This window comes from Carcharodon carcharias, chromosome 17, assembly GCF_017639515.1.
Source record: "Carcharodon carcharias isolate sCarCar2 chromosome 17, sCarCar2.pri, whole genome shotgun sequence".
NCBI classification, from domain to species: Eukaryota; Metazoa; Chordata; class Chondrichthyes; order Lamniformes; family Lamnidae; genus Carcharodon; species Carcharodon carcharias.
This window is the reverse complement of record NC_054483.1, coordinates 99,946,241-99,960,683: the sequence shown is the minus strand read 5'-3', so window position 1 is coordinate 99,960,683 and position 14,443 is coordinate 99,946,241. Positions and strand designations below refer to the sequence as shown.

At 49.1% G+C, this 14,443-nt stretch overlaps 1 protein-coding gene across 7 annotated transcripts; it reads left to right on the top strand.

The window, feature by feature from the left end:
- Window positions 1-415: 415 nt before the first annotated feature.
- Window positions 416-14,060, top strand: LOC121290107 (inositol 1,4,5-trisphosphate receptor-interacting protein). 7 transcript variants are annotated; one of them, XM_041210287.1, is made up of 3 exons: window positions 571-698; window positions 9,613-9,641; window positions 11,828-14,060. In XM_041210287.1, the coding sequence occupies exon 3, from the start codon at window positions 11,840-11,842 to the stop codon at window positions 13,523-13,525; it is 1,686 nt and encodes a 561-aa protein (XP_041066221.1). In that variant the 5' UTR covers window positions 571-698; window positions 9,613-9,641; window positions 11,828-11,839; the 3' UTR covers window positions 13,526-14,060. The 7 variants fall into 7 exon arrangements, with proteins under 7 accessions (XP_041066222.1, XP_041066218.1, XP_041066219.1 ...); XM_041210289.1 differs by having other exon boundaries at window positions 591-706; XM_041210290.1 differs by having other exon boundaries at window positions 592-702.
- Window positions 14,061-14,443: the final 383 nt, after the last annotated feature.

Here is a 14,443-nt window from a genome sequence, read left to right as displayed (position 1 = left end):
ATCATGGGGAAGCCGGAGGGGGTGGGGAGGCATTTGAAAACAAGGATGAGAATTTTAAAATGGAGGCGATGGCGGACTGGGAGCCAGTGTGTGTCTGTGAGCCCAGGGGTGAGGGGGTGACCGGCACTTGGCGTGATTAAGACCCGGGCAGTCGAGTTTTGGGCGAGTTGGGGTTTACAGAAAGCAAACATTGGAACAGTGGAGTTGAGAGGTAAGGGGGGTGGGGTGGGGGTGGGTGGCATTGCTGAGGGGCTCGGCAGCAGATGAGCTGAGGCAGGCGGGGTGAGCATCAATGTTAGAGCTGAATGTAGGCGGTCTTACCCTGAGGATATGGAGCAGAGCTAATCTGGGTCAAACAGAATGCCTAGGCTGCAATTAATGGGTTCTCCCGACAGGGTTATCAGCCTGAACAGCAAACCCACTGCCAACCCCACCCATTTCTCACTTTGCAACAAGTTTTGCCCCAAGTGCTCTGTGCCTTTAAGCAGAGACCTTCCCTAGAGGTCACAGGCCAAACTCTCTCTCGTCTTATTTGGAGGAAAAGGGACTTTACTGAGCAACAGGAAGTGAGTAAGAGGGGCTGAGAAGCATTGCGAGCGGAGAAAGAGGAAGCGAGCAGCCCCATTCTGGCCCCGGCTCCCCTTCATTCGGGATTGCGATCGCCAACCGGTTGTGAACAGGAGCTGGAGCTGCCCAGAGTGAGTGAGTGAGTGTGGACCCTGTCTCTGCCCCTCTCTAACCCCCTTACACAACCCCCCTCGGCTCTGTCTCCCGGAGCCACAGATTCGCTTTTATTTTCTCCATCTAGTTTCCTCGACTTTCTCTCCGCGGCTGAGAATTGGAAAGTTTGAGACTCTCACCCAGTGAGACTGTGACTCAGTAAAACCGTTACTCAGTGAGGCTGTTACTCTGGGATTCTGTCACTCTGAATTTGTTACTCTGTGAGACTGTCACTCTGGGATTCTGTCACTCTGAAACTGTTACTCTGTGAGACTGTCACTCTGGGATTCTGTCACTGTGAGACTGTTATTCAAATAGACTCTCACTCAGTGAGACTCTCACTCTGTGAAACCGTTACTCAGTGAGGCTGTTACTCTGGGATTCTGTCACTCTGAATTTGTTACTCTGTGAGACTCACTCTGGGATTCTGTCACTGTGAGACTGTTATTCAAATAGACTCTCACTCAGTGAGACTCTCACTCTGTGAAACCGTTACTCTGTGAGACTGTCACTCTGGGATTCTGTCACTTTGAAACTGTTACTCAATGAGACTGTCACTCTGTGAGACTGTCACTCTGTGAAACCATTACTCAGTGAGGCTGTCACTCTGGGATTCTGTCACTCTAAAACTGTTACTCAATGAGACTGTTATTCAGAGAGACTTACTCAGTGAGACTGTCACTCTGTGAAACCATTGCTCAGTGACACTGTCACTCAGTGAGGCTGTCACTCTGGGATTCTGTCACTTTGTGAGACTGTTATTCAATGAGACTCTCACTCAGTGAGACTGTCACTCTGTGAAACCATTACTCTGTGAGACTGTCACTCTGGGATTCTGTCACTTTGAACTGTTACTCAGAGAGATTGTTACTCAGAGAGACTGTTACTCAGAGAGACTGTTACTCAGTGAGACTGTCACTCTGTGAAACCGTTACTCAGTGAGGCTGTTACTCTGGGATTCTGTCACTCTGAAGCTGTTACTCTGTGAGACTGTCACTCTGGGATTCTGTCATTCTGTAAACTATCACTGTGAGACTGTTACTCTGTGAGACTGTTACTCTGTGAGACTGTTACTCTGTGAGACTGTTACTCTGTGAGACTGTTACTCTGTGAGACTGTTACTCTGTGAGATTGTTTTTCAGTGAGACTGTCACTCTGGGATTCTGTCATTCTGTGAGACTGTCACTCTGAAACTGTTATTCAGTGAGACTGTCACTCTGGGATTCTGTCACTCAGCAAGACTGTCACTCAGCAAGACTGTCACTCAGCAAGACTGTCACTCAGCAAGACTGTCACTCTTACGAGACTGTGACTGTGAGACTGTCACTCAGTGAGACTGTCACTCAGTGAGACTATCATTCTACTATGAGTCTCTGGGATGGAGAGTTAGGGTGCATTCAGAAAGACTTTTTAAGGTAGTCCTGGATTGAGCTACGTTTAAAAGGGCTGTTTTTTTAGGAGAATTTGAGTGACAAGTTCTAGTGAGATAGAGATGGTGACACTGTAGTAGTGGCAATGTCACTGGGCTAGTAATCCAGAGGCCCAGACTAATCCTCTGGGGACATGGGTTCAAATCTCATCTTGGCAGGTGGCGGAATTTAAATTCAGTTACTAAATCTGGAATTGAAAGCTAGTCTCAGTAATGGTGACCATGAAGCTATATCAAATATTGTTAAAAACCCATTTGGTTCAGGACTCTCCATCCTTACCCGGTCTGGCCTACATGTGGCTCCACAGCTATGTGGTTGATTTTTAACTGCCATCTAAAATGGACTAGCAAACCCCTCAGTTCAAAGGGCAACAAATGCTGGCTTTACCAGCGACACCCAGATCCCATGAAAGAATAAAGAAAGAAAAATAATTTAACAGGGCACGCTTGGGATTAGCTGCTCTGTGTGAGAGGAAGCGTGTGTGTGTGTGTTTATGTGTGTATGAGAGAGAGTGAGGGTGAGAGAGAGAGCGAATGTGTGTGTGTGAGAGAGTGCGTGTGAAAGAGAGTGAGGGTGAGTGTGAGAGGGTGTGTGTGTGAGAGAGTGTGTGAAAGTGTGAGAGAGACAGTGAGTGTGTGTGAGAGAAAGTGAGTGTGTGAGAGAGTGTGTGGGAGTGAGAGAGTGCGTGAGTGAGTGAGCGTGTGCATGTGTGTTTGTGTACATGAAGTCTGTGACACAACAACTTGTATTTATATAGCACCTTGGTATATTTTACAACATTAAAGGTGCAATATAAATAGAAGTTTCGTGTGTTACTACCATGGATTTTTTAAGATCCAATTTTGATCCCTCTAGATCCTGTAACTGAACAGCTTCCTGATAATCCTGAAACTGAATTTATCCTGTAATCCGGCTTTACATATCCCCGAGTTACAGTAATGAGTCCACTCATTAACTTCATCCTACACACCAACTCTCACTTCACAGTGAGAAATATTAAATAACAACTATGAAACAAGTATATTTATTATACTAGTCAACCCCAACATATCTCCCAAACCCACCCACCTACTCCCCATATCCTCCAACTTCACCCATTTCTCCCTATATCCACCCCCACCTATCCCCTTCTCCCCTTACCCCCAACCCGACCTACCCCGTCTCCCCATATCGCCCACCTCCACCTACCCCCCTCTCCCCTTACTCCCCAAACCCACCTACCCCCTTCTCCACATATCGCCCACCCCCAACTACCCCCTTCTCCCCTTCTCCCCAACCCCACCTACCCCCTTCTCCCCTTATCCCCACCCCACCTACTCCCTTCTCCCCTTATCCCCACCCCCACCTACCCCCTTACTCCCCTTACTCCCCAACCCCAGCTACCCCCTTCTCCCCTTACCCCCAACCCCACCTACCCCCTTCTTCCCATGTCCCCCACCCCCACCTACCACTTATCCCTGTTTCTCTAACCTCTACTCTCTGCCAAAACATCTCCCCTGATTCTATGTGGCTGTTTCTGTCCTTCTCTGGGAGTTGAATGCACAATTTGATCCCTCTTTGGGTGATGAACTTCTCCACACTCCCCTCCTTACTCTGAGCTTCCTCATCATCCTCATCTATCTGAACAACAACTTTCATTTATATAGCACCCTTACCATGGTCAAACATCCTGAGGAACTCCAGCAGGAATGTTATCAAAGAAAATCAAATGAAGAAGGAGATATTACTACATGTGACCAAAGGCTTGGTTAAGGAGATAGGTTTTAAGGAGGAGAGAGAGAGAGTTCCAGAGCTTAGGACCGAGACAGCTGATGGCACAGCCACCAGTGCTGGAGTGAAGGAGGTGGCACTTGAGCCCACATTCATCTGACTTGGAGAGAAGAGTGTTATCACTGAACCGTAGCTAACTCGAAAACTGCTTGGTGCGAGTTAAGATGCGAGCATCCAAGTTTTGGATGACCTCAAGTTTACATGAGGTAGAATGTGGGAGGTTTGGAATTGTCAAGTCGAGATGGTAACATAGGCATGCATGATGATTTCCATAGTACATGGGCTAAGATTGTCCTATTTCCACCTTTATAACATCACCTGGTGGTATCAGGTGATGTTATAGAGGTGGAAATAGGACAATCTTAGTGATGAAGCAGATATGGGTTGGGGAGTTCATCTTGGGTTTAATTAAAAGGCCAAATTAGTGAAGAGTCTGGAATGTCTACCCTATCGCCCCCCACCCCACCCCCCCCCCCCACACACACACACACACACACACACACACACACACACACCCTCAGAGAGAGGAGAGAGGAAAGGAATAACCCTTTCTGTACTTGCCCTGGTTCAGCCGAAAGTGCTGTGTACACTCCCATACCTTTTCTCTTTCTCTGTCTGCCTCTCTTTCTATCTCTCTCTCTCTCTCTGTCCTTTCTACATTCAGTCCTCCCAAGTCCAAACTTCTCAGAGTTCACAGAATCACACAGTGCAGAAGAGGCCCTTCGGCCCATCGAGTCTGCACCAATCCGTGAGAAACACTGACCTACCTACCTAATCCCATTTACCAGCACTTGGCCCATAGCCTTGAATGTTATGACGTGCCAAGTGGTCATCCAGGTACTTTTTAAAGGATGTGAGGCAACCCGCCTCCACCACCCTCCCAGGCAGCGCATTCCAGACCCTCACCACCCTCTGGGTAAAAAAGTTTTTCCTCACATCCCCCCTAAACCTCCTGCCCCTCACCTTGAACTTATGCTCCCTTGTGACTGACCCTTCAACTAAGGGGAGCAGCTGCTCCCTATCCACACTGTCCATGCCCCTCATAATCTTGTACATCTCGATCAGGTCGCCCCTCAGTCTTCCCTGCTCAAACAAAAACAACCCAAGTCTATCCAATCTCTCTTCATAACTTAAATGTTTCATCCCAGGCAACATCCTGGTGAATCTCCTCTGCACCCCCTCCAGTGCAATCATATCCTTCCTATAATGTGGCGACCAGAACTGCACACAGTACTCCAGCTGTGGTCTCACTAAGGTGCTATACAACTCCAACATGACTTCCCTACTTTTGTAATCTCTGCCTCGATTGACAAAGGCAAGTGTCCCATATGCCTTTTTCACCACCCCACTAACATGCCCCTCCACTTTCAGTGATCTGTGGAGACACACGCCATGGTCCCTTTGTTCCTCAGAACTTCCTGGTGTCATGCCATTCATTGAATACTTCCTTGTCAAATTACTCCTTCCAAAGTGTATCACCTCACACTTTTCAGGGTTAAATTCCATCTGCCAGTTATCTGCCCATTTGACCATCCCGTCTATATCTTCCTGTAGCCCAAGACACTCAACCTCACTGTTAACCACCCGGCCAATCTTTGTGTCATCCGCAAACTTACTAATCCTACACCCCCCACACAGTCATCTACGTCGTTTATACAAATAACAATTCATAGGGGAACCGAGCACAGATCCCTGTGGTACGTCACTGGACACTGGCTTCCAGCGGACTCACTCCTCTGGAATCTGACGAGTATGTACTCCATTCCTATTTTTCCTTTTCTAGCCCATTCCATTTATTATCAGGGTTGGCTGTGCAATGCTTTGCTCTCCTATTCTTCTTTGCCTATCCTCCGCCTCCCCCTCTCCAGTTCTGGAAAGGCTGGGTCACAGAGTGTTGACTGCTCCTAACCTAAGGATTTTTAAAAATTATTCATTCACGGGATGTGGGCATCGCTAGGCCAGCATTTATTGTCCATCCCTAATTGCCCTTGTTCAGGAGTTAAGAGTCTGGAGCCACATGTAGGCCAGACCGGGTAAGGACTGTAGATTTCTTTCCCTAAAGGGAATTAGTGAACCAGATGGGTATTTGCAACAATCAACAATGTGAAACTTTTAATTCCAGATTTTTATTGAATTCAAATTTCACCATCTGCCATGGTGGGATTGGAACCCAGGGTGGGGTGGTTCCCAAAGCATTTCCCTGGGTCTCTGGATTACTAGCCCAGTGACAATACCACTACGCCACCATCAGAAGGATTGGTGCAGCAACAGATTCCCAGAGTCTACACTCTCCATCTCAAGTTGTTAACTGACGCAGCACATCACAGACCTGTTTGTTTCGGACTGTGTCAGCCCAGCACAGCCGTCCCCCCAATATCTTGAGTTGCACCTCCCCCACCCCAACACCTCCCCCACCACACCCACAGAGAGAGGAAAGGAATAATCCTTTCTGTACTTGCTCTGGAACAGACCCCAGGGGCAGAAGGTGAGTGTCAGCCCCTATTGCCCAGTCAGTGTTGGATCTGCAGCAGCTTTTTGCTCCTTTGTTTAACGTGCTGAGCTGTTAGTGACAGTGACATTGGGGCAATTACATCACAGCGATTAAATCAGCAGCAATGGCTGTCCTTTCTTAGCACAAAGAAAACAGTGGCCCAGACGAGCAGCAGCCCAGCCTGATCAGGGTTAACTCTGCACAGGACTGTTCATAGGTGGGAAGATAACAATAGTTAATAGGCAGCAAGATACCAAGATCTACCTCACTCACCTTCCAGAAAGGGTATACTTGTTTTGGAGGCGGAGCAGCAGAGATTCACTAGATTGGTCCCTGCGATGAGGATCAGAGGCTGAGTAAACTGGGTTTATATTCTCTGGAGTGTAGAAGAATGAGGTGATCTCATGGAAACCTATAAGATTCTGAACGGGTTTGATAGGGTAGATGCTGAGAGATAAAAACAATAAAACTGCGGATGCTGGAAATCCAAAACAAAAACAGAATTACCTGGAAAAACTCAGCAGGTCTGGCAGCATCGGTGGAGAAGAAAAGAGTTGATGTTTCGAGTCCTCATGACCCTTCAACAGAACTAGGTGAATCCAAGAAAGGGGTGAAATATAACAGCCTTCCGGACTGATTATTGAATTCAACAACTTTAGGTCTTGAGCTCCCTCCTTCATCCCCATCCCCTTTCTGTTTCTTTCCCCCTTCCTTTTGTTTTTTCCAATAAATTATATAGATTTTTCTTTTCCCACCTATTTCCATTATTTTTAAATATTTTTAAATCTTTTATGCTCCCCCCACCCCCACTAGAGCTATACCTTGAGTGCCCTACCATCCATTCTTAATTAGCACATTCGTTTAGATAATATCACCAACTTTAACACCTCTGTGTTCTTTTGTTCTGTTGTCTGTGACATCTTTTGATGATCTGCTTCTATCACTGCTTGTTTGTCCCTACAATCACACCAACCCCCTCCACTTTTCTCCCCCCACCCAAACCCTGCACCCCGCCCCCCCCCCCGCCCCCCCACACACACACACCTTAAACCAGCTTATATTTCACCCCTTCCTTGGATTCACCTAGTTCTGTTGAAGGGTCATGAGGACTCAAAACGTCAACTCTTTTCTTCTCCACCGATGCTGCCAGACCTGCTGAGTTTTTCCAGGTAATTCTGTTTTTGTTTTAGATGCTGAGAGACTGTTTCTGCTGGTCAGGGAATCTAAAACACTGGGACACAGTCACAGGAAGCAGTCCATGTCCAAATGCAGCAAGACCTGGACAATATCCAGGCTAGGGCTGACAAGTGGCAAGTAACCTTGGTGCTACATAAGTGCCAGGCAATGACCATCTCCAACAACAGAGAATCCAACCCTTGCCCCTTGATGTTCAATGGCATTACCATCACTGAATCCCCACTATCAACATCCTGGGGGTTACCATTGACCAGAAACTGAACTGGACTAGCCATATAAATATTGTGGCTACAAGAACAGGTCAGAGGCTAGGAATCGTGCGGTGAATAACTCACCTCCTGATTCCCCAAAGCCTGTCCACCATCTACAAGGCACAAGTCAGGAGTGTGATGGAATACTCCCCACTTGCCTGGATGAGAGCAGCTCCCACAACACTCAAGAAGCTGGACACCGTCTAGCACAAAGCAGCCTGCTTGATTGGCAGCACATCCACAAACATTCACTCCCTCCACCACTGACACACAGTAGCCGCAGTGTGTACCATCTAAAAGATGCACTACAGGAATTCAGCAAATGCTCCTTCAACAGCACCTTCCAAACCCATGACCATTACCATCTAGAAGGACAAGGGCAGCAGAAAGATGGGAACACCACCACTTGGAAGATCCCCTCCAATTCACTCATCATCCTGACTTGGAAGTATATCGCCATTCCTTCACTGTCGCTGAGTCAAAATCCTGGAACTCCCTCCCTAACAGCACTGTGGACTGCAGCGGTTCAAGAAGGCAACTCACCACCACCTTCTCAAGGGATACTAGAGATGGGCAATAAATGCTGGCCCAGCCAGTGAAACCCACATCCCGTGAACGAATGAAAAAAAAAGGATAAAGGCCAATCATTTAGGTCTGAGATGAGGAGAAATTACTTCACTCAGAGGGTTTTGAATCTTTGGGATTCTCTACCCCAGGCGCTTCTGATGCTTCATTGTTCAATATATTTCAGACTGGGATAGACAGATTTTTGGTCTCTCAGGGAATTAAGGGATACGGGGAGCGGGCGGGAAAATGGAGTTGAAGCCCAAGATCAGCCATGATCGTATTGAATAGCAGAGCAGGCTCGATGGTCTATATGAATGGTCTATTCCTTTTCTTATGTTGTGGTATTCTTGTACTGTCACATGATACAATGATGATGAGGTTATTGAGCAATCACAGTGATGGATCTCTTATCAATGAGCCTATGACAGAACCAGACATGAGGAGAAGAAACCCCCAGTGCTGGAGAGAATTGGGAACTGTAGGTGTAAAGTCACCTCTTCCTCCCCAAGCCACACTGCATTCACCACACACCAGGTCTCAAATTACTCCCCCTGGGTCCTTTTGGGAGAAGTTAATCTAATTTTCACAGGAAACCTCAGCTGAGCCTGAGGCTTGATTCACATCCCCTCTGGCTGTGGGCACAGGAGGAGTGTGCTTTCTACAAGGTGTACATGGTGATGAATCTGCCCAGGCTGGAGTAAGGGGTGGGTGGAGGGGGTTCTTTCTCCAGTCACCATGCCTTACTGAAAGTGCACAGTCAGCTGGCTAAGCACATCTCGAGGTTAAGGAATTGTGGGAGGAACTGGAGCTAGGTGAATTTGAAAGGAAGTGACCGAGCATTACAGAGTACACTGCTGAATGAACAACAGAGAAGGAATATTGGAGTGGCTAAAGAGTTGAAAAAGAAAAATTTTAAAAGGTAACTTGGGTGAATGGGGCAAAGGGGAGGCTTTTTCTAGAGAGCTGAATAGGCTTCTCCTGTCCTGTAAAATACACTAATTCTGTGTCTTCACCTGGCTGAGCCCAAAGTTCTGGAATTCCTTCAACAACTCTCTCCACCTCTCTCTCTCTCTCTCTTTCTCTCTCCTCACCACCACCCACCCCAAGCTTTTAAGATGCAGATTAAAACCAAACTCTTTGAACAAGTCATTCGGACTCGAAACGTTAACTGTGTTCTTCTCCGCAGATGCTGCCAGACCTGCTGAATTTTTCCAGGTATTTTTGTTCTTGTTTTGGATTTCCAGCACCCGCATTTTTTTGCTTTTATCTTTGAACAAGTATTTAGTCACCTGTCCAACTATCTCTTTAGATATTGCTCCTGTGAAGCACTGTCAGAGGGCCAGTACTGACAGAGTGCTGCACTGTCAGAGGGTCAGTACTGACAGAGTGCTGCACTGTCAGAGGGCCAGTACTGAGGGAGTGCTGCACTGTCGGAGGGTCAGTACTAAGGGAGTGCTGCACTGTCAGAGGGCCAGTACTGATAGAGTGTTGCACTGTCAGAGGGTCAGTACTGAGGGAGTGCTGCACTGTTGGAAGGTCAGTACTGAGGGAGTGCAGCACTGTCAGAGGGCCAGTACTGAGGGAGTGCTGCACTGTCGGAGGATCAGTCCTGATAGTGCTGCATTGGTGGAGGGTCAGTACTGAGGGAGTACTGCACTGTTGGAGGGTCAGTACTGAGGGGGTGCTGCACTGTCAGAGGGTCAGTACTGAGTGGGTGCTGCACTGTCGGGGGGTCAGTAATGAGGGGGTGCTGCACTTTCAGAAGGTCAGTACTGAGGGGGTGCTGCACTGTCGGAGGGTCAGTACTGAGGGAGTGCTGCACTGTCGGAGGGTCATTACTGAGGGGGTGCTGCACTGTCAGAGGGTCACTACTGAGAGAGTGCTGCATTGTAGGAGGGTCAGTACTGAGGGGGTGCTGCACTGTTGGAGGGTCAGTACTGAGGGGGTGCTGCACTCTCAGAGTCAGTACTGAGAGAGTGCTGCGCTGTCGGATGGTCAGTACTGAGGGAGTGCTGCACTGTCAGAGGGTCAGTACTGAGAGAGTGCTACACTGTTGGAGGGTCAGTACTGAGGCGATGCTGCACTGTGAGAGGGTCAGTACTGAGGGAGTGCTGCACTGTCCGGGGGACAGTACCGAGGGAGTGCTCCACTGTCAGAGGGTCAGTACTGAGGGAGTGCTGCACTGTCGGAGGGTCAGTACTGAGGGAGTGCTGCACTGTCGGAGGGTCAGTACTGAGGGAGTGCTGCACTGTCGGAGGGTCAGTACTGAGGGAGTGCTGCACTGTTGGAGGGTCAGTACTGAGGGGGTGCTGCACTCTCAGAGAGTCAGTACTGAGAGAATGCTACACTGTTGGAGGGTCAGTACTGAGGCTGTGCTGCACTGTCAGAGGGTCAGTACTGAGGGGTTGTAGTACTGTCAGAGGGTCAGTACTGAGGGAGTGCTGCACTGTTGGAGGGTCAGTACTGAGGGGTTGTAGTACTGTCAGAGGGTCAGTACTGAGTGAGTGCTGCACTGTTGGAGGGTCAGTACTGAGGGGTTGTAGTACTGTCAGAGGGTCAGTACTGAGGGAGTGCTGCACTGTGGTTGAAGAGTTGTTGTCCTACAGATGAGAGATAAAACCAAAGCCCTGTCTGCCCTCTCTGATGGACAGATAAGATCGCATGGTGACTATTTGGGGAATAGTTGGGGCATTTCTCTCTCTCTCTCTCTTCCTCTCTCTCTCTCCATCTCCGTCTCCCTCTGTTTTTCTGTCTGTCTCTCTCTCTCTCTCTGTCTCTGACTCTGTCTCTCTCTCTCTCTCTCTGTCTCTGACTCTGTCTCTCTCTCTCTCTCTCTCAGGGTCACCCTTGCTGCTGATCCGAAGTTTTCTCCCTCAATCCTCAGCCCCAGATCCATTGCCTCTTCAATTAGCCATCCACACACACACTCCCCCTGCTGCCTGTACCCTCACTCTGCTGAAATCCAGAGCTATCACATTGTCTCCCACTCCAACACGTTTAAACCCCAGCACCTGTGGAATTGGAGATGTACTTGATGGGAAAGTAATCTGGGCTATGGGGTAAGGGCAGAGGGACGTGACTAATTGGATTGCTCTTGCAAAGAGACAGCACAGAGGTGATGGGCTAAATGGTATCAGTAATGCAGGAAGATCAAGACAGTAAATACATGGGTCTCTGTTTGCTCCCTGCAATTGACCCTGTATTTTGTTTCTGTTTTTGACTCTGTTTGAATCTCCCTTTGGCCATGTTTTGCCCTGTGTTTGGTCCTGTGTTTTGCCTTGTGTTTGGTCCTGTGTTTTGCTTGCGTTTAGGATGTTACTCTTTCCCATGGATTTTCCACCCGTGGGGTTGCATTTTCCAGGTGAATTCTCACGGTGATTTTTCTCTTATCCTCTGTGCAGATTTGAGTAGCCATGGCAGTCGGGGTCGTAGCTATGTGCCTACTCATGGCTGCCACTGTGATCGATCGCCCATTCACCTTCAGGCAGGCCAGCTGGAGTGTAGAGCAGGACCTTGAGCAGGAGAGGCTGAGCCGGATGAAGGAGCGGGAGGAACAGCTACAAGCCGAGATGCAGAGGCTGGAGAAGGAGCTTGTGGAGTCAGTTCCTGGGGGATTGGGATCAGGGTCTGGCGGGGAGATGGAGGAGGAGCACAGCTGGAACCTGTGGAGTGCTCTATCTGTCATAGCCTTCCTGCTGCTGGAGATCTGGAGACAGGACGCTGACCCCCGGTCCCTGCAGGAGCTGAGCGATGAGGATGAAGACTCAGATGCCATTGGAGATTTGTCACGGTCTGTAGCTCTCCCAGACCACCAGACACTGGTCCACTTTTATGACAAGTGTATCCGGGTGCCGGGTAATGAGCTGTCCAGGATCAAGGAGCTGGTCGAGGGGTGTGCTGACGATTTACTGGAGGCCCTAAGAAGTGTATGTAACCGGGACCTGGACATGGAGGTGGAGGAATGCATTGGAATCGGGAGTCTGTATGAGAATTGGAGGGTGAAGAAGCCTTTGGTGTGTGACCTGATTGTGCCCTTCACTCCCCCCGAGCCTTACTGTTTCCGAGCTGATGTGCTGTGTTTGGGGACAGGGTTAGGGGTGTGTTCCGGGGGAAAGGTCACAGGTGAGCTCAGCTTCGGGAGGATCCGTGTGATCAGCCCAGGAGAGGACGCCTCTGCTTGTCTTTGTGGCCGGACTCACCTGGGCGAGGACATGTTGTGTCTGGTACATGGTGAGCAGATCATGCAGAGCAAACCAGACAGCTCAGGGCAGAAAGACGAGTTGCTGTGGTCTGCAACTGCTCCCTATTTGGCCAAGGGTCAGGTCATCCAATGGTTCCAGAAGGCCCTGACCAAAGCTTGGGCCAAGATCTCCCACAAGTATGACTTTGACCTCTCCTTTCAGGATCTGGAGAGACCTGGAGCCCTGAGGATAAGATTTCGCTCTGGGAAGACTGTACATTTCAACATTGCCCCAGTGGTGGAGTTTGAAAACTCTGATGTTTACTTCATGCCCCTTCTTGCTAGTGACACTCAACCTGGTACCGTCCAATCAAACAACATATCCTGGCCCTTTACATTTGCTGTCTATGAGAAGCGGTTTCTAAAGTTGATGGCCAAGAAGCTTCCAGAAAGCTCCTGCCACCTGATGTGCCTACAAATGGTCTCCTTCCTACATGAGAAGCAGTGTAACCTGACAGGAGCCAGCGGCCTCACCCACTATCACCTGAAGACAGCTTTGCTGCACCTGCTTTCGAGCCAGCCCCTGGGCACCTGGCACCATTCCTGCCTGCAGAACCGCCTCAGGGATTTGCTCCGCTTCCTGGAGAAGGCCCTGCTCGAGAAACGTCTCAACCACTTCATTGTCGGCAACGCCTCCACCCTCCCCAGCTTTAACATCCCGGACATCTTCCGCTCAGCCGAGCCACTCAACCTCTTCCGCGGGTTCGTCACGCGCCGAGCCTTGTACCAGCGGGCACGAAGAACCATGGCGGAGATGCTGAGGAACGCAGCCGTCCTCATTCGGGAATACAGCCTGGAAAGCCCCAGCCAAGACGGGATCAGAGCGAGACACAAGGCAGCAGCTACAGAACCAAGCTAGCCCCTGGCAGTCTGGCACAGTTCCCTGCCTGCAGCACCGCCTCAGGGATTTGCTCCGGTTCCTGGAGAAGACTCCAGCCTGCGAGATAAGGATGTAGATCACTCTTCACCACGATATAAAGAGCAGCTTCAGGCCAGACTGAGGGGACTGTAGGGGTTGCGCTGGGTAAACAAGTGGAGGGACTCGGAGTGACTGATAGTCCATTATAAAACGGTGGCCCTTTACCTCAGTGAGGCTCATGTTAGAATGCAGGCTGCTCCTGAGAGAGAGAGAGAGACTGAGGGATTCTCTATTCAGGAGAAGAGCTCTGGGTGTGCTGACTGTGAACTCCCGGGGCCAGTTTACTGCACTGGCAGTACGTCAGTATTGCTGGCACTCTCTTACTCACAGAGCTGGCAATAACACTCACCGGGGCAGTTCAGACTTTGCTGCCAGCAGCAAGTGTTGGATTTTTTAAAAACAGAATCTATTTTGTATTAAATGTATATTTGTTACTGAATACGAATAAACGTCACTGTGGAGTAGCTTCAATTTATAAAACAAGTTGTAAATTCAACCCAAGAGTGACTGGATCAAAGTGAGAGCTGCCTCAGTAATACAGATCCCCATCTGTAATCATCAATGATTCAGGCAGTGATCTCACCAGTAAACCCATCGGTGATCTGTTCAGAAATCCTATCAGTGTTCCCATCACTGATACTGTCAGTGATCAGGCCAGGGGTCCAACAGTAAGCCAGGCAGTGAACCATCCAGTGAACTGTCAGAGATTCAGCTGGTAATCCAAATCATGAGGTCAGTGCCAGATGTGACTCAGTTGGGTAACCTCCCTGTCAGAAAGTTGTGGGTTCAAGTCCCACTCCAGGCACTTGTGCACAAAATCCAGAGTGACACACGGTACTGAGGGAGTGCTGCACTGTC

Coding starts and splice junctions, on each gene's coding strand:
- LOC121290107 (XM_041210288.1), top strand. CDS start 11,840: ATGGCAGTCGGGGTCGTAGCTATGTGCCTACTCATGGCTGCCACTGTG.